This window comes from Rhinolophus ferrumequinum, chromosome 18 (genome assembly GCF_004115265.2).
Source record: "Rhinolophus ferrumequinum isolate MPI-CBG mRhiFer1 chromosome 18, mRhiFer1_v1.p, whole genome shotgun sequence".
Lineage (NCBI taxonomy): Eukaryota > Metazoa > Chordata > Mammalia > Chiroptera > Rhinolophidae > Rhinolophus > Rhinolophus ferrumequinum.
In genome coordinates, this window is record NC_046301.1 from 16,534,472 (window position 1) to 16,554,958 (window position 20,487).

The following is a 20,487-nucleotide window of genomic DNA, read 5'->3' on the forward strand; positions in this document are numbered from 1 at the left end:
GAGTGGGGAAAAAAAGTGAAGAAAGCGGAGAGATGATTGATAAGGAGAAAATAGAAGGGTCAAGAGATTTGAAGTCTTCATTAGAAGAGAAAATTGAGTGAGAGAGTTGGTAGGATAGTTTGAATTTTGGATTTCAGTGGTGGACTAGATCCACCTGATGATAAGACCTGGAGTGTAATCATGAAGTGGATCACCCATTGGAGGTGATGGCAATGGGAGATGAAGAAATCAAGAACCCAAGAGAATGGGTCTTCCATTTGGATGTTAATGCAACTCTGAGTGATGGCAGAAGTTGAAAGTTAGGTTCCAAAGTTTTCCATCAATAGGAGTGGATAAAAAAATAGCAACAATGAAGGATAAAAAGTGGCACGGCTACATAAAAAGGAGAGAGAATGATCTGAGCGAGGCACTGGGGAGCAAGGGGACTGACTCTACCTCCGAACCAAGAGAGAAAACAAATGTGGGGAAAGGAGCACTTCACTTCAGACTTTTAAAGCAGTCTTTGCAAGAGAGAGGATGTTAGGTTTCAGTTAAGGACAGGGAAGCACACAGGAGAAGCCCAGCATGTGGGAGAATTCGTTCACAAAAGAATGGCATTCCAGAGGGCACAGTGGATACAGAAGGCAAAGGAGGGTAGGACATAACTTCAACAGGCAACTAAAATCACCGCTTGTGCAGAAAACATGAAAAGTGGGATGTTACGATGTAGGTAGCAGAAAGTTTCCAAAAGAATTATGCGAGACTTCTCTGAGTACCAACTGATACCGTACCAAGTTTGTGAGTTTATTGACCTCTCCCTTTCATAATTTTCTCTTCCTTTAGATTTCTCCTTTTCCGAATTAATAAGATTGAGGGGGCCTTCACATTCCCTTTCCTCCTGCTTTCCCATTGTTCTTCCTCTTTTCTCTAGCATCCTTCTCCTTCCTGGGAGATCCTGTCCTAAAGGATTGAGAGCGCCCGCCCCTCGTAGGGGCGGAGCGAACAGAAGTGGGCGGATCCTTTCCTGTCGACGTGCTGCCGTAAGGACGCTGCTGTCGTAAGAGGACATCCGGTCGGGCTCCTAGCGTCGGAAACTGACGCCGTCAGCCTTCCTTGGGTGTTAGTAGCTTTCGCCCCCGAGTCGCGGTTCGCGAGCTGGATTTGCTGTCGCCGCGGGCCGGCATCACGCCATTCTCTGTCCCTCTGCCCCCGGAGAGAGCCCGACCTCCCCGCGAGGGTGAGCGACGTCGGCCGGAGCGCGCGCGAGGGCGGGCGTCCCGCGGGCGGGTGTCGGCCGTCGGTTCCCCGAGCCGCGTGGCCCCTCCGCCGAGTGTCTGGACGCCCCCTCCACCCCGCGGGGTCCTCCGACTGCAAGCTTTTCCTCCAAAGGCGCAGGGACCCTGGGCCTGTCTCCTCATTTGGTGACACGAGCCACGTCCTGAGGAAGTCGGAGCGTTACTGGCGTAGGGCTAAAACCCATATAAGGCTGAAAAAAAGAATTTACCCTTTAAATTCCCAAGACAAAATGGAGAAAAATTGAGGCTCAACTTTCTCAGCAGATTCGCCCCTGGGGACGCAGAAAATTCATCCGTATGGTCACCCCGTGATTATTTTGCGAGCTCCTTTGACCATAGCAGTACACATAGGTTTTTCACCCTGTAGGTTTTGTCAGTTTAAATACCGGAAGGGTGATCTAGTGGACTCGGACATTACTTAAGTAACCCACCACCTACTAAGCTTCCTGGCTTAATTTGCCCGTATGTTTGACTTCCAACCACTTGGTTTTTGATTGGATATTCTAACGTAAGAGTTGAAACCCAAAGTAGGAAAACTTTTGAGTGACCTTCGTATTGTTTCAAGTACAAGCTGCTGTATGATTTTGCTGTGTTGCAATATGCCCTTTTGAATAAGAAATATACATCTCTTCAAGGTGTGCTTTCTTGGAACACTCCCCACATACCATGGGCACGCTTTGGCTTTGAATAAGAAGCTTTCTGTCTTCAGGGAGATTGTGGGTCACAGTCACCAGTGAAACTTGAGCCTGTCCTTGGAGATTTAGAATGTGTATATTTTGAGTACGGCCTAGAAGTCTTATGGCGTTTTAGGAATTTCAACAGTTGATTTTGAAAATCACTCTTAGAAAAGACTTTAAAAATATATGTTTTTGAAGAATGTTAAGAATATCAGGTTCAGATTTCAAAGCAAGCACATGGACTAATTTCATTAGTGTATCTCTTCATTTATTGGGCGCTTAATATGTTCCAGGCAGGGCTAGGAGGCAAACTTTGTCAAGAAAGATAGAGCTGGAATCCTTTAGGAACTTGTAGTTTTCAGACTGATGAAAAGCCAAATTAAAAGGAGTTACTTAGTAAAAAATTTTGTTCTACTAAATGTGGTAGTTCTTTCAACAAAGTGGTAAAAGTCGGTTTTAAAGTCATTATTTTAATATATGCTGTAAATATATGCTCTTAAACATATATTTGAACCTGTTAAAAATTACAGCAGGTCCTGCAATAATGTTTCTTTCAAATCATTTCGTTATAATGTTGATGAGATGGCTAGGAACTTAACTCTTCTTTATATCATTTAGCCGGTAGTAAAACTGGTTTTGTTATGGGTCCTTTCGTTTCACTTAGTTGCAGAACCTACCCTCGTCGTTAAGTTACTGTACTATATGTTCACTGCAAGTAGAGAGAACGGCAGCTTTCAGAGTCAAATCAACTATTATTCCGTTAATATCTTTCATCAGAGAATAGTTAGGCTTTGTAGTTAATGTTGTCATTTGACTTTGTTTTATTTAGATATTAGGAAAAATATGATTTGTTATACTTCAAATCTTGACAGCATCAGGTCATCTGAATATATAGCTCAAAAAGTGATAAAGTGGGTCAATATTAATAATATACTTTTTTCATTTTTCAATGTCCTTTATTTTTTATTTTTATTTTTTTTAAATTAAAGTTTATTGGAGTGACAGTTGTTAGTAAAGTTACATAGATCTCAGGTGTACAAGTCTATAACATCATCTATATCTCACATTGTGTGTTCACCACCCAGAGTCAGTTCTCTTTCCATCACCATATAGTTGATCCCCCTTACCCTCATCTACTACCCCCCCCTTGCCCTCTGGTAACCACTAAACTATTGTCTGTGTCTATGAATTTTTGTTTCTTTATTTGTTTTTGTTCATTTGTTGTTTTCAGTTTTATATACCACATGTCAGTGAAATCACATGGTTCTCTACTTTTTCTGACTTATTTCACTCAGCATAATAATCTCAAGATCCATCCATGTTGTCGCAAATGGTACTATTTCATCTTTTTTTATGGCATGGTAGTATTCCATTGTGTATATATACCACATCTTCTTTGTCCAATCATCTGTTGAAGAACACTGTGGTTGTTTTCATGTCTTGGCCACTGTAAATAAATCTGCAATGACCATTGGAGCACATATGTCTTTATGGATACATGTTTTCAGATTTTTGGGGTAGATACCCAGGAGAGGGATTGCTGGATCATATGGTAATTCTATACTAAATTTTTTGAGGAACTTCCACACTACCTTCCATAATATACTTCTTAATGATTTCTTGTTAACGATATCTGCCTAGTAATTTTTAGAAAACTTGTTACAGAGTAATTGTTAAAGGATGCTTAATGTCAGAAAAACTATTTTTTCCCAGGGGGAAAGAAAATGATTTGCTTTTAGAATAATTTTTTTTTTTGGTGTTTACGTTTGTTAGAATTGTTTGTAGTGCAAATAGTGCCTTATTTTAAAAGTCATCTATTTCATTTGGGATAATGTGTGCTTAATGTTTCATAAAGGCTTAAAATTGCTTAACCATCAAAATCACAGTGTTGAGTTTAAAATTTAATGAGAATAAATTTCTAAGTTTATTTAAAATAGCAAATGCAATCAGGCAATTATATCTTCTCTGTTCTCTTGTGTAGAAAGGTGGGAAAATGCCTAAAAAAAAGACCGGTGCTAGAAAGAAGGCAGAGAACCGCAGAGAACGTGAAAAACAGCTAAGAGCATCAAGAAGCACCATAGATTTGGCTAAACACCCATGCAACGCTTCAATGGTAACAGCTTTTTTTGGTATCAGTTGATAGGTGAAAAACTCTATAATAGTTATCTGAAAAACACCTGAGTAAAATTTTAGTGAAAACAGTGTTGCTGCATATATATTTTACTGAATTTGAAATCCGTTAGTGGCATATCCATTGTTTTTGTTAACACTAAGTAGCAATGATTTTTGTTTGATTTTGTTATTTATAAAACCTACCTATCATATTACATTGGCTACTGTTGGTGATAAATAGATACTGACCAAGAATACATACTAGGATCAGTGTGACGAATTTTCCAGCTTCCCTAACCTTATATGCCTTAATTCAGTCTGTCCTATTGGAGCTTTTCATCATTTAGCAATTCTTAACTCATTTCTCTTTTCTAAACTTGCCGCTTTTCTTGACATCTCTTTTGGTTTCCTATTTTACTACGTTATTTCCCTGTGCTGAGTGGGTTCATCCTGATCATTTCTGGGCTGCTTTGGTTAAAGTTGTGAAAAGCAAGAGATTATTTAGGTCATCATTACCTCTTTGTTTGACTATGTTTCTCTGTGTCCCACATTTGTCTGTTTCCTTTCCTCTCTACCTTTTCTATTCGTCTTTTTTTGTCTTTTGTTTTATCAAATACATGAGGTGCGTTATGACTTAATTCCACAAACTTTATCGGGCATCTCCTATGTGCCAGGTACTAGTTTAGGCACTGCAGGGGGTATATAGATGGATGACACAGGTAAACACCGTTTATTTATAAATGGCACCCAACAAATAACTGGGGAGAAATAGAGTTTATTGAATGAATAGTGGACTAACTTGTATAGTTGGGAAGGGCCAAGATGTGGCTGGGATACAAGGACAGCTGGAACCTGGAACACCTTATGGTTCCATCTGTGGGTTTTGCTTCTTTTTGTTTGTTGGTACCATTTTTTCAGGTTGTCTTACTCCTTTTTTGGGGCTCCTAGGTGCTGCTAGCTGGCGTGTCTCACATCTTGTTGCCCTTAGAGAGAGAAAGAAGTCTGATACTTTAGACCTGGGCGAGTACCCAGTCCAGGACTGTTTATAGCTGGGGTGGGGGTTGGGGCAGCACAGATGGGACAATAGGGTCTCCTTTCTGTGTGTCAGGGTCATTTCTAGAGAGGAGGGGTATGGGGCAGACAAAACGAGAAACGACATACATAAGTACGCATAATGAGGGCCGGACTTGGGAAGCGATGCTGTAGAAGTGCCTTAGGACTGAGGTGATAAGAGTGTTTGGATGGGAGAAGTTCACAGAGGAGGAGGGGTCATCCCAACTTCTAACGGGTAAAGATTATGAGGAGGGACTTTTCAGGGAAAAGTATTAGAATAAATAAGGCGTTAAAAAGAGAGAGTACAGGACATATTTTGAAAATGGCTGACAAATAGTGACTTGAATCTAAAGAGAATAGGCCAGCAAGGTTTGAAAAGTGGTTAGGGACCAGATTGTTGAGAATTTTGAATGCCGTGTTTCAGATTCTGGATTTTCTGTGAGCCTCATCATATTGTATTCTCTCTTGTGTCTAGTCTGCATTATTTCTGATTCATTATAACAAAACAAAACAGACTACCACTGTGTTTAGCCTTTTTTATGATGAAAATGCCACTTGTTTCTGTAGCGTGCTATCCCCAAGAGCATACCTTTATTATGTGTCGGTGCTTATAGACATGGGTGCAGTTGGAGGGTTTGGGGAAGTGGCCCTTAAATTTTCACATGAAGAACGGCATACTCTTTATAATGTAAGTAAACGTAACAGTTTTCAGCCGGGAGAAAAGTAATTGTGTTTTTATATTTTACAGGAATGTGACAAGTGTCAGAGGTAAATTTTTATTTTTTTTCCTATCTATGTAGAATAATATAATATAGACCCTCTGATATTTTATCTGGTATTGACTGTATTTTAAAATTTTATTTTTCATGACAAGGCGGCAGAAGAATAGAGCGTTTTGCTATTTTTGTAATTCTGTACAGAAGTTACCAATTTGTGCACAGTGTGGTAAGTATATAGTAACTAAGGACACCTGGCCTTTATCCAACATTTGTGTGGCAGTTAATCAGTATGAAACTGGGGGTTTATCATTATTGTTTACAATAATGTTACACTTTACCAGTAATAAAATAACAATGTCATTTGGTCTAGCAAAACACTATCAGGTCTTGATTTTTGTCTCTTTGATATTATGCTAGAAAATGATTAAGATACAGCTTAGGTGGTTTTACATACTAAAAGATCAGATTTCAGACTAGTAACTCTTGGTGATCCTGCATTTTTAATTATACTACCTTCGTCTTGTCGATATCCGTTTGTTTAATTTTCTAAATTTTGATTCATGCTGATACTACCTGCAGTATGTTAGACCATTGGGAATAATTTTATTCCACATTTCCCTGGTACTCACTTTTACAATCACTTGTTTTTCTGTTTGGCATTAGCATATGACTCATGAATTTCCTCACATGGATTCCCAAGTGATTAGAAAAGAGTTCCTAAAGCCACACTCAATTCCTAAATACAAGTGGGAACTTTTATTAAGAGTAAATGATCATTCAGAGTGAAACTAGATGGTAATTTATAGAACAACAAGATTGGTGTTTCTCAAATAGTCTTTCTCAGAATACTTGAGCTATAAGTTTTTCTTAAAATGATGCATACATATGAGAAATGCCTCACATTTCATCCCCTCCTTCCCACCTGGGAGATTTCTATTACGTATATAATAAAGTTTCTGAAGACCTCCAGTAAATAAAGAAACCTGATTCATTTTATTCACTCCGGATTTATTCCCCAAACTTTTATTTGAACCAATGTCCCTTTTGGTTATGGGATAGTAGTTTCAGGTGGAACACAGTTTGGGATGTATTCATTTAAATGTATTTATGTATGCTAACATTGCAGAAAGTTAGGAATGTTTAGGGCGATATCCCTGAACATTTCTAGCTTAGTTCTAGCTTTCAAAGAAGACAACGTTGAGGTTTATCATTAATGATAAAAGAGAAAACTGGCTTAGCTAGATCACTTATCTGCCAGTTTTTATATCCGTATTTTATAAAAGGAATGAATATAGAGTGAGAAAATAGACTGTGGAGAAGATTAAGTTCTTGCTAGGACTTTCCTATAATTTCAGTGTTTCTGGGCTTAAATTTTGTAGTGCTATCCATAAATGTATTTCCCACTTATTGATTCTCGTACTGTTAGACATGGAACAGTTGGGTAGCTGCTGCCTCTCATTGCCAGTTTCTCTTTCTTCCCATTTCCTGTTGTCTAGCTTTGTTCCTCAGGTAATCAAGATAATGGAAAATTGAGTATCTTCTGTTTCTTTCATCTTCCACTTTGTGGAGACTGAGATGGTTGAATAGTATGTCACCGTTAACCTTCACATAGTATGTGATAAGTAAACTTCCCGACAGTGTTTCGGGTTGGTAATTTGCTACTAGATCAAAGCTTTTGTGCCTCTATGGCGATTTTTAACTCTATCACTATATTGCTGTTTTTGTGCTCACTTGGGGACTATTTGAAAATACTCTTCGAGATGTTTACTTGGTGGCTGTGTTTGTAAATTTTTACACGTGGATAAACTTAAAAAAATGAACCAGATAAGATGTATAACCATTGTTTTGTTTGGTTTGGCTTGAGATGGTCTGTGGAAAGAAATAAGCAGTAACTTTACACCAGTCTATTTTTATTGTGAACTATAAAATGTTAAATTCACTTTAAAGCATAGCTTTTTAAAATCTGTTTTAATTCATCTGAAAATTCACAAGATTTTATGCTGCTATAATGATGGTTAGGTTATGAAGTATAACTTGCAATTTTTGATTTTACTACAGATGGGAATTAATGTATAACTTTATTGTGCAATACATTTTTACAGATTTATTAATAAATTTCTAATCTCAAAAGCTCTGACAAAGATAATGAGATCCCAGTGATACAGTTTTACTTTTTTTTTGATTATGTGTGCAGTAAACAATGCTGATTTCTGTCCATTTGAAATTATTTCCATAAGAACTTAGGTTAGATAAAATGAGGAATGAATGAATACTTGCATGTACTACTTTGCAAGACTAATAGTGCAAATTTGTTTCTTTACTAGGGAAAACCAAATGCATGATGAAGTCTTCAGACTGTGTCATAAAGCATGCTGGAGTATACAGCACTGGCCTTGCAATGGTGGTAAGCTTCTCGTTATCGTCTTTTAGACTAGTAGGTTTCCAAGGACCAGGGAAAGTTATTGTGATCAATGGTTATTTTTTATAACCGTTATATTTTATAACTATATAATAGCACTGCTTTGTCTCTTGGTTCAATCAATCTGGAGTTATCTGGATTATCTATGGCATGTTCTTTGTATGATTTTCCTTTATTGCCAACTTGTTTTTGACTGCTTCCTTTTTCTTATTGGGAAACATACAAGGAATAGAAACTTATTTAATGTTGACTTAAACAAAAATTCTTTTGTCAATAGTACCTTTCTAATGTGTCATAATTAGACTTCATACATAGTATATCATGTACAATGCTGAAAGCCCTTCTTAACCAAGGTTTATGCTTTCGGTTAAATAAGCAACCTAGTTCCAAAAGAAACTAGGATTAATAGATTTTTAAAGCTTTATATTTCAAAAAAGCATACCTACTTAACATAAAGTTATATATAATTTCTTCATTACATGTAGAATTTTCTAAGGAAATTCATCGTTTTAAATAATAAAAAGAATTGCATTGTGTGGTACATTTTGCTCTCTTTTTCACTAAAAAAATGTTATTTTTCAACCAGTTTTACTCTGTACTGTGTATGATTGATTTTATGCTCAGGTCCAAATTTCAGTCCACAAGGAAAGTAATACTATTTTACATCAAGCAGACTGTTTTATTTATAGTAACTTTCCAAGTACGTACTTTGCATCACGAGGCAGACCTTTTTGTGATACATTTCCCGTGTGCATGTTTTACAGAATCGAGAAATTAAAATTATTCATAATCGTCTTGTAAATTCAAAACCATTGTAATCTGTCTTGTCCTGAGCCACAAGAGTTGTGGGGAGCGAGGAGGGCGACGCAGGGGTTAAGAAAGACAGTAGCCAAGTAAATAGAGTGCAAGGGGAGGTCAGGGGTCTCCAGCCTCAAGGGCTGAGCTAATCTAGCCAACACTTGGCTTTTATTAGTTAGGTGGGGAAGTAAAGGAGATAAAGCCTGTCAATCTCAAAATCTGTGAATCCCATACATTATAATAAGAAACCAATTCAAGCCAATCACCCTTGCCTGCAGGCAGCAGAACTGTAAGTCTCAGGATGTGTGTACTTCCCCAAGGGACAAAACCTTTATGCATATGAATAGATGGAGAGCACATCATTGAGACACTTCCCCTGCAGGTTGTGGGAAGGAATGCAGCCACAGAGGCAGAGGCTCTCCTTAGCCAGGGGAAGGTGGGGGCTGTGCCCACTTCTGTCAACCCTGTGGGTTCTCCTGTTGGTCCCCACTCGGCTCCACCTGGCCTGGGTTGTTCCCTCCATGGGGAATCTTACCGTTATTGGTTGACCAGCCATATTTTGGGGCCAAACAGGGAGACATAAGGTGGAAGCACAAAGGTGAAGCAAAGTCTCTGAAAGGATCCGTCTCACAGACTTTCCTTGCTTTAGGGGCAGGTACGAGGAGACAGGTAGGCTCCTGCGTGGCAACAGTACTCTCTTCCTTGGTAGCTTGCTTATGTCTAAATTTACCAGACACTTTTTTTTTTTTTTTAAATTTACCGAGTTGTATGAGGGTGAATGATAAAAGAAGACATTTTTTTAATAAATGTCTTTTATAAATGTCTTTATAAAAGAAGACATTTAAGTAGAATCATTAGCTATAAATTCTAGAAAAGTGATTCTCTGGACATCTGTTTTTGCCTGTCGAGATTCCCTCTCTTTCACTCTTCTTCATCCTGCTTTGCCTTGGAAGACCCTGGCAGGAGACCTGAAGGTGGGAGGAGAATATGCTCTGGTTGTTTATTCTTCCAACTCACTCTCTAGTGGGTCATCCTGATTTGGACACAGTTCCTCTCCATATGGCCAGGTAATCCTCTCCATATGGCTCTCTTGGGGTTCTGGTAACTTCCTCCCTTCAGGCCCAGGGGTGGGAACTGTATCATCCCTTAATGTTTTTTCTAAGCCTTTCCCAGTCCTTTGTATTATCTCTTTTAAGCTCTCCTGGATTACCCAGTGTAGTGTGCTCTCTCTTTGTTGCTAGAACCCTGACTGATACAAGAGACAGATGTGAGGATTTGCTATCTACACTGACAGTCTACTTTTACAAATCAAAAAACCATTTTTCCTCTTTGCTGGATACTAGTTTTAGTATTACAGAGCCTTCCATGGTAGAACACTGAATTGAGATCCAGAGGACCGGGACGTAAATCTCGGCTCCTCTGTAATGCAGCTCTGGGATGTGGACTTAGTATCAGGCCCCTGTCTGTCATCTGTGAAGGAAAGACTGTTCAGTCCATTTCCTTAGGATTCTTTCTAGCTCTTAATACCGTTGATGTTGTGTTACGGAAAAGTGTAGTCTTACCATCCTGCCTCAATATAGAATTGGAGAGTCTTATGCTGTCATTTAGTTCTGTATGTCTATCTTTAGTTTTTTCCTCAAAGAAACATTAATTGATTTAAAGCATAAGTTGCCTTAAAAGAAAAAATATGCTGACAGAAGTTTAATATTTTCTCTCAATTATTCTAGAAAAATTATATGAGTGGTTATTTTATAAATTACAGTTAAGAAGGAATTTTCTTAAGTCAGAAATATTAATATTGAAAAAATTCAGTTTAGTTACTGGAATTGCCATAGACAAGAATACTTACTTAAACTGTGGACTCTACAGTTGAATTACAATTCAGTTTGAAGGCTACACTTCCAGCTTCTTGACTTACTTCAGTGATTAATATTAGGGTAAGTGTAGTTTCCCCCTTGCTCCTTTTTCTTTTGATTTCTAGCTAAGGTCTGTGTATTATAAATAGCTGTAGGTAGAGTAGTTTTCAGAGAACCCTCTTTAATTTTGGCTTGGAGTAAACAGTAACATTTTTTTCTTCAGTGAAGCCACACACTGTCACTGAGGGCTGATGTTACTAAACGTACACAGTTTTGATGGTTACTAGTAAACAATGGTTGCAGCCAGTCCAGTGACAAAGATTAATTTTCCGTGTTCGTCGGTTGCAGGGTGCAATCTGTGACTTCTGTGAAGCGTGGGTTTGTCACGGTAGGAAATGTCTCAGTACACACGCCTGTGCCTGCCCTCTCACGGAGGCCGAGTGTGTGGAGTGCGAACGAGGAGTCTGGGAGCACGGTAAGTCACCGACATGCAGGCAGTGAGCTCGGCTACACGCGAAGGCTGACTTTGAAACACTCTGCGCGCTCTTGCTACGAGTTTTTCAGGATACCAGTCAGCCCTAACTCCTGGCACTGCTTCAGTTATTGGAAAAGGGACTTTCACCAGCAGTCACAGTGCTAGTACTGTTTATCAAAACAGGCGGGGAGGGGCGTTAGGGGACAGCAGAGTGTGAGCGGGGGGGGGGTATGATGTGTGGGGAGTCCACTTTTGTATGGTGCGTTGTGGCCGTTTTCATTGTAGCCTTTACAAGAACAAAAACTCCTGTGTCGTTTGGGTGTAAATCTGAAATAACGTGCCATCGTTTCTTGAACAGTTTGATAGATAATGTGTTTTTTAAATTGAAGTTGACCATATTTACAGTGTGGGTTTTGTTTTTAATCCAACAGGAGGCAGAATATTCAGTTGTTCTTTTTGCCATAACTTTCTCTGTGAAGATGATCAGTTCGAACATCAAGCCAGCTGCCAGGTTTTAGAGGCGGAAACATTTAAATGTAAGTCTCTACATATTAGACATTCTTTATGCCCACGTTTCTTACTAGTCTAAGTGTTAAACTTCATGTAAGAGGAATCCAGTATTTCGTGCAGCCTCTCATGGACCGTAATTTAACTCAATATCTATTTTCTGTGTATAGAAAAGATGCATAACACGTCCATTTGTTTTTTTCAACAGAGGTATCAGTGGCACTTTGGTTGGGTCAGTTCTTCATTTTCTTGGATTATCCTGAATACTAAATGTCATTTTCACCTCCAGGGTACTGTAACAAGCCTCCTTCCTCACTTGTCTCGCTCTGTCTGTCTGTGTCTCTCTGTCTCACACTCACATACACACACACACACACACACACACACACACACACACATATGTCCCCCAGGTAAGTGATACCACCCCTAATTTATTTCCAGTAATTGTTAGATAGGAGTGTGCATCAAGAACATCTGTGGAGGTTTTTAAAAAATACAGGTGCTCAGGCCTAATCCCTGGAGTCTGTCTTTAAGAATGCGGTGCTGGGCCTGTGTCTTTAACCTCAGGCATCACTCTCGTTTGTCTGCCAGTTTGAGAACAGTGTTGCTGACGTTTTATTTCTATTCTTGTTTCTCAAAAGTTCAAGTCTTGGAATTAAACATTACTTGAATTCTACTTGTTGGATGTGATTCTGGGCAAATCATCAAATCTTTCTAAACCTGTTTCCTTAAAAGAAAGATGCTATTTTTTTTTCAGAGTTAACTGAAATGAGAATCCATATAAAGGAAAGCGTTAATTAGAATCACACCTGGCACTTAGAAAGCCCTTAGTAAAAGGTAGATAGCATCATGGGAAAGACTGAAATTCCCCAGATATTCTCTTGAAATTGGTTCTTATTTTGGTGTGAAATGCTGATCCCTACATTCATCTATAAATTTAAAGTTCATAACTCTTATATAGAAATGGATATATATATAATATAATATATATATTATATGTTATATATGTACTTCTTGCAAAATTTGTATAGAAATTCTCAGATTAAAGGAACATCTCAAAGTATATAGCAGTTGTTGGTTTCCTTCCTTCTGTCAGGGTATTCAATCTCATTTTTATATATCCTCCAGGTTATAAGACAGAAAAAAAACTGTCTTATGATTGATCTAAGATAAGTACTTCGAGTACAAATCTGTGGAAAATACTATTTTCATTCAGAGTTTGAATCTGGACATTATGTGTTCCCGCCCACAGGTGTTTCATGCAATCGGCTCGGTCAGCATTCCTGTCTCCGTTGTAAGGTATATTCGCGTATTTTTTATTTTTAGATTTTGTTTTTAATCCCCACACTCCACCACCAGCCCTTGGATGACTGATAGCTATAATTAATGTGCAAAGATCCTTAAATATTACTGAGGTCAGTTCTTTTATTGTAGAGATTGTGGAATTGCATTGAGAGAGCTTCATGACTTTCCAGAGGTCATCCAGTTGGCTTGTTTTAGAGTTGACACTAGTGCACATGTCTCTTAAATCTTAGCTCAGTGTTTTTACACCTTTCATTGATGGAGAACATTCTGACCAAAACGATGGGAGTATATATATGTTACTTAATGTCAAAAATTCACTTGCTTAGGAGAGTTTGAGTAAAGTGAAGATTTCTATAACGTTTTATTTCCTAGACCTTGTCTCCAGCATTTCTGTTTGTTAAAGATCACTAAAGAGGTACAGGTGACTCACTTCCTCTCACAAACACTTCACTGCTTGTTGGTGATATTCCTGATTCCACCTTACCTCTCCCCCAGCTCTTCTCTAATTTTGTCTATTCTGTTTCCTCTGTCTTAGGTCACTCTTTCATCTTTGCTTGCCTTACTGCACCCCCATTCTCCTTCAGATCTCAGCTAAGACTTCATGTCGCCCAGGCGGTCTTTCCCGAATCCCATATCTGATTTAGTGCCTCTCCTCTGTACTCCCTTTCAGTGCACAGTGTCTTGCAGTTGTCTCTGCACTGGTCTGTGTCCCCAGGTAGACTGGACACTGTACGAAGGTAGACAGGCTGCCCCCCTATACGTCACCAGGGGCTTTGCGAATACTAGTATCTGTGTGAAGGAATAACTTTGTCTACGTGCCATGCCCTATGTATAGCTTCTACCTTATGTTAGGTCAGTTCAGAAGAGTCCTGACAAAGACCGTTTCCCTTAAGACACTGAAATCAGGAATGTGATCATTCCCAAGAAAACTCTTAATCTCTGCCCTAACAATATGTATCTTCAAATTTCCTTGAAATATTGAATGTCTTTGTGTATTTTATGAATTATTTGTTTACTTGCTTATTTTTACTTCTCTGATACAGGCTTGTTTCTGTGATGATCATACAAGAAGCAAGGTGTTTAAACAAGAGAAAGGAAAACAGCCTCCCTGTCCTAAATGTGGACATGAAACTCAGGAAACTAAGGATCTTAGCATGTCAAGTAAGGCTCTTACTAACAGCAGTGGGGGGATTTTGCTCTCGTGCTTACACGAGATTTATCTCTTTTTTTCTCTATTTTCGTTTTTGTCTCCTTTCTATTTGAAAAGATGAATGTGTTCCCTTAAGGAGGTAGAATTTTACAACCTTGGGAAATATATGGGTAAAATTTCTCAATTTAACCTGAGAAATATACCATCATTCTCTCTGGTATTTGGCATTTGCCTCAGTTAATGACATAGTGACTACTGAAATTTAAGATCAAAAAATGATATTTCTGTTTCTGCTGAGGTTTCCTTGTTCAATAATTGAGTAGCTATAAATCCTTAATATTCAAGTGCTGATAATCTTCAGTACTTGGAAGTTGGAATTCATTCTGAAGCCGTTCTTAGGTGTGTAGAATTTGAGCAGCTGTGCTTATCATGTACCACATCACTGCTACGGAAAATGGTTTCATGGTTTTTACGTAACTTCTATGAAGGAATAAGACTACTACAAATATGTGAATAGTAATGCAGCTCACAATTTTGTTAAAAAGAATTTGACTTTTTAGCAAACATCAGAATGGAACCATACTTCTGAATGACTTACAGTACTTTGTTTAATCAGAGATATAGTTCTACGTTGAGGTAAGACTGACGATGTTGCTGATTTTTTGCACTAAACTGTTGCTGCTAAGGCAGAAGAAGTGAAAGGCTTTGTCTTCTAGGACATCTGAATTACAAAATTGCTCTTAAGAAAAACGTAATGGCATATGGAGTCAACTCTCTGTGATTTGAAAATAATGGATCAGACAAAGGGCATTTTAATTTTTAGTATGCCTTATTTAACTTATTTTTAGAGAGTGCTATTCTTACTTTGTTTTCCAACTTCTTCCAGATTTAGTGAAGTGACACTGTCATCTTTATTGTTTTGTGACATATGGTGTATTTATAGATTCCAAGCAGGATTGAACTGATTGTTGTTTTTAAGGTTTCCTTTTTTTCCAATTAAATATTAAGTGAGGAAAATGGAAAATGTGGCCTACTTTTTCACTTGGGAATAAGCAGCAGCCAATCAAGTCATGTAATTTTATATATTGTAGAGAAAACTGAGGATGTAGAGAATGGGAACTAGTCAAGTGCCGTATACCTGTCTGTCTCTTGTAGCCCGCTCCCTGAAATTTGGCAGGCAGACTGGAGGTGAAGAGGGAGATGGAGCGTCTGGGTATGATGCCTATTGGAAGAGCCTTTCATCTGATAAGTATGGTGATACCAGCTACCATGATGAGGAGGATGAGTATGAAGCAGAGGATGATGAAGAGGAAGAAGAGGAAGGTGGGAAGGATTCAGATGCTGAGTCATCAGATTTGTTTACTAATTTGAATTTAGGAAGGACCTACGCCAGCGGCTATGCTCACTATGAGGAACAAGAGAACTAGGGAAAGCCGCGTGCCCACCGTGACCTTGTCTGAGGAGCAGGCAAGTGCCTGATGGACTGTGTGGGTGTTCAGAAGTCCTGTCACTTAGCCTCGTGTGAAAGACTAGTCACAGGTACTGGCGCAAGGAGTGGAGCGTAGCATTTTTATAGGAACGGATAATCAGGCCTATAGCATAAGAAAAATGATTGCAAAGGTGAGATGTTTATGGATCCAAGCAACTGAAGGAAGGAAGCATCATGGATTGGATTTTTACTGATTTTAGAATATTTAGGATTTGCTTTTAGACAGGATAAAAGAATAGGATGGTAATATATTTGTTTGAAACTAAATTGCTGTTTTTATGAAAAAACACTGCTTATAAATTCATTCTGGTTTTGTAAAATGTAATGGGTAAAATGAATTATTGTATTTTTGCTCGTATGTCCATAGGATACAAATCAGATGTTATATGCTAAATTTTCATTAAATCTTTGTGTTATCTCACATAGTCATAGTATGTATGTTTTAGCAATTGACTCATTTATTTCTTCACATTGTGTGTCCTGAACAGTGTCTGTTATTAATGCCTAAATGTATAGACAAAGGAGACCACATAGCCATTTTTCAGAGACACAGAATCAGAAGCAGTATTATTACATGGATGCTTTACCCGGGAAATTTTATTTCTTTTTGAATAAATCTAGTATTATAGTTATATACTTTTGATATTTTATTCAATTTTTTTGTTCTCAATGTTTTAAACTTACTTTGGAAAGCATTCCAACATTTTTGTATTTGCTTCATTTTTTTGTCTAATATGTGAGATAGGTAGCGGAGGTTAATATTGTGGTAGAGCGCAAGTTATGCAGCTGGATCCCGTCGTTCATGGTGGAGGTGGAGAACAGACAGTTGCTGGCACAAGTTCTAATTGTAACAACTTACACTGGGAATGAATTGGGAGGGAGTGGTGGAAAGGAATGCATTATTGGATTGGCTGGAATTTCAGAAGTACTGAGAAAACTTGCGCTCTGAGGATAACAGTGTTGGAAGGTTACTGCTGAGCCATTCGTACTCTACAGAAACATAATGGACAGCTGAGGGCAGTAACAGGCAGTGGAAACCAGGTGTGAGAGCCAGAGGGCCTCTGGATACACGTGGGAAAAGCTCATCTCTTGCAGCAGCAGGGCTGAGAGAACTGAGGACCAACCCCAGGACTTAATAGTCTGAATGGATAAACTTCAAAGATGGTTGCCAAAGGCAAGGCACTGTTTGGGAAAACCTGGGATCCTGACAAGTGAGATGGACACATTGGAATGGATGCCTCTGAATATTTTTACTCCCCAGACTGCTGAATTTTCTGAGCCTGCAGTCATAGCCCACCCTTCTCTGTTAAGGACGAGCATCCCCCACCCCAGCCAAGCTGGATGACAGTGCAGAGGTGTCTTTCCCAGGCAACATGTGCCCCCTTCAGGACTTGCCCTGTCTCCAGACTATGAGGCCTAGAATTAGGGTTAAGTAACTAGAGTTAGGGTTAAGCAAAACTCAGCTGGAGAGGTGCTGGGCCTGAAGAGGGGAGAAACAGACCACTATGCCCCCAAGTTGCGGCAGGAATTGGCAGGTTCTGGGAGGAGCACACCTGCGACGAGAATCTGAGGGTGTTGGTCAAGATGCCAGAACAAAGAGTCTGATGGCAGCACCCACATTGGGTCCATGGGCTGCAAGATGAGAGGTATCTTAAATTAATAGGACTTAGCACCCCGGCTAGGATCTCTAGACATGGTGTGAACTCAGTACCAGGATGGCTTCTAGAAACATGGCAAAAGCTACGGCCAATTCTGAGCAAAGTTGAAATGCCAGCATTACTGTGGCAGATGGTGGAGGAAAGGATTAAAAGGGTGAAGGAAGTAGGTACGCTGGAAATGGATAGTTTATCTTTGGCTGAAAGGTCCATCAGATGATTATGCTCCACTGGAAGGCCCAGGGACAAACCATTTAACAAGGTCATAATGACAGTTGTTGATGAGTGTGGGGAGGGCATAAGGGTCACTAAAAACTTTAGTGGTGACTCTAGGCTACTGCTGATAATAAAAACAAACTATTATAAAGCTTAGCTTGCCAACGGCAGTGGGTGGTAAGACCCTAAAACAGTGGCCAAGTGGCAGTGCCTAATTGCCAAAAGTCAGGGGGTTACAAATATAATGACTCAAGCTGGGAGTGGTTAGCCGAGGGGGCCTGACCTGCAGAGAGTTATGAAGAAGGCTAACAGAGTACAGCACCCTTCGGAGCGAAAGAAAATCACCAGCAGACATTTTTTGTCCCATCTCCGTGACTCTGGGCTCTGCATGGTCACAATTCTGTATCCTCAAAGGGGGCACCTCATGGTACCCAATAAGCACTGCATTGAATTATAATCTGTGCGTGCCAACTTGGCATTTTTGCTTTTTAAGTCTAGGGATCGCCATGAAGAAGGGAAATCACTGTCTTGGTGGAGAGAGATAAGTGACTTCGTCAGGAGGAGGGAGGGCAGCTCTTACCTGATGGAAGGCGTGTGTGTGGAGTCCAGGTGATTCACCTGGGTTTTCCAGGTGCTCCTTTCCTTACTTGTGATCATAAATGGGCATGGAAAAATCACTCCAGCCTGTGAGGGGCATGGTGACAAGATCCCTGGGGGATGAGGGTTTGGGTCATGCCAGCAGGTAAGCCAGAGACCAGGTAGTAGCAGTCATGCAGCTGCAGTGTCAGCCCTGGCTGGAGCAAGCCATTGTCAGGCCTAAGCATCTGCTGACCCAGGAACTCGACCTATTTTGGTTCAATATGGCTCACCTATGACTAACAGCTATTAAGCTGTTTTCCACGTGCAGAATCTAGTAGCTTACAATAATGGCGCATATATTTTCCTCATCTTCATTGTGGTCATGGTTTGGTAAACTCTTGGCTGGAATTTTGTAATGATGGGGGTGAGGGTGACCTTTATACGTCACCTGCAAGCTTCTGCTCAGACAGAATGTATGAGTCCAGTTCCGAAAGTGACTAGACCATAGAGCCTGCATACCTGTGCTTTGCAGAATGATCCTGGTTACTTATTTGCCTAACCGGACCGACTCAAACGATGAAACAATATAGTAAATTCTTAGTCATATTTTGTGGAATCACACATAGTGCCATGGTAAATTAGACATAGCGAAGCATTCTAAATAAGGAAGCGGAGTTAAAACACAATGTATACAAAGGCCAGACTGTTCCTGAGAAAGAATCTTGGTGGGAAGGCAAAAGAAGATCCTACCATTTGCTGATTTTCCCATACTGCATTGAGAGGAGTCCAGCGGCAAGTCTCCCCAGCCTATGAGGTCTTTCTCCTCCACTCAGGGTGTCTACTGGGCTCCACCTAGGTCCTCCTTCCCTGTGCTGGGATTTGCACAATGTCTTAAGGCAGGCAGTGGCAGCAACTGTAAGGCTCATCTTGGTTCTCATCTCTTAGGGATCACTGTCCCCTTCATATCCGATGTCCTGTGTCTTGAGAACTAGTATTTCATATATTTTGTCCCCCTGCGTCCTCCCCCCCTATGTTTTTCAGGTGGGAAAGTAGATCGGGCCCCTGCTACTTCATTCTGGCTGAAGTCCAGTCAGTCTTGGTATATTTTACTGCGTAGAAACTAGTTCTTTAGAGCTGACTCTTTGACGTACTATTTTCCATCCACATTTATAAAGATTCTGTTAGCATTTTTAATCCAGTAAAGAAAAAAATAGATAACAAAAATCTACTTGCAGTACTGTATGTATCTATTTCTGACTGTTAGTTACACATACTAAAATCGTGCCTTGAAAAAAATCTCGTCAGTGGTTTTCTATTACTATGGTAATCTTACTACCAACTTGACATGTAGGTGATACAAGTTTTAAAAATTACATTTATTGCAGATTTAATTAAGTAGATTTTTTTTAAAGGGCAAGGAGTATTGTTTTATTCACCATTATATCCCCAGCTCTTGGCACCCAGTAAAATAAACAAAGGTCTGTTAAGTCACTGGTACTAATCAAGTACTAGTACTAATCAAGACTTTTATAAGAACTACCTAGGTGGGCATTACCCCTTATTAAACAACTAATAACATGTGATATACAGAGGGTGCCAACAAAATGTGTACACATTTTAAGAAAGGAAAACTGAATTAAAATTGTACTACTCAATATATACCAATAACAAAAGATGAATACAAGTCACTTTTGACTTCTGCAATGACAAGATCTGCTCAGAGTGGTTACCATCAGCATAATTTTAATACAGTTTTTTCCTTTTTTAAAATGTGTGTATATTTTTTGGGCACCCTCTGTATATGAGCTTACATTTAAAACTTGGTAAGACAACCAATATCTTGGTATGAAATAAGTCAAACTTTAGGAGACAAGTATGTCCAACATAACTTAAAGGAGCTGGACTCTACTTATAGTTTGCTTAACTAGAAAAGGAATTAGTGTTTAAGAAATGTTTTCACTGATTGAAAAATGAATCTGAAAAAACCAGCATGTAAAAGTATTACTGGACACATTATGTCATTTACTTCTCCTATTGCTTTTATATTGTGGTATAATATAAAACTTCCAATTCAATATTACATGGTCCTGTATTCAAGCTGATTAGTACCTTAAGAAAAATAAAGTTCTAGCTATAAAGTTGGTGGTTTAAGGCTCAGTAAACAGTAACCAAAGTCTTAGATCTTTCCTCTTAAAAAGGCTAA

General features: G+C 39.2%; 1 protein-coding gene across 1 annotated transcript; it reads left to right on the plus strand.

Annotated features, from left to right (window-relative positions):
- The first annotated feature begins 1,021 nt into the window (after nt 1-1,021).
- ZNF330 (zinc finger protein 330) lies at nt 1,022-16,440 on the plus strand. Its single transcript, XM_033135067.1, has 10 exons — nt 1,022-1,216; nt 3,933-4,064; nt 5,865-5,884; nt 5,991-6,061; nt 8,160-8,239; nt 11,257-11,383; nt 11,815-11,919; nt 13,143-13,189; nt 14,239-14,356; nt 15,501-16,440. The coding sequence occupies exons 2-10, from the start codon at nt 3,945-3,947 to the stop codon at nt 15,770-15,772; spliced, it is 960 nt and encodes a 319-aa protein (XP_032990958.1). The 5' UTR covers nt 1,022-1,216; nt 3,933-3,944; the 3' UTR covers nt 15,773-16,440.
- The last annotated feature ends 4,047 nt before the right edge of the window (nt 16,441-20,487 follow it).

What these genes read in the sequence shown, in the direction of transcription:
- ZNF330 (XM_033135067.1), top strand. Translation starts at nt 3,945, where the DNA reads ATGCCTAAAAAAAAGACCGGTGCTAGAAAGAAGGCAGAGAACCGCAGA. An exon ending in ACCAATTTGTGCACAGTGTG is followed by an intron (nt 6,062 to 8,159) that starts GTAAGTATATAG and finishes TTTCTTTACTAG; the next exon opens with GGAAAACCAAATGCATGATG. An exon ending in TAAGGATCTTAGCATGTCAA is followed by an intron (nt 14,357 to 15,500) that starts GTAAGGCTCTTA and finishes TGTCTCTTGTAG; the next exon opens with CCCGCTCCCTGAAATTTGGC.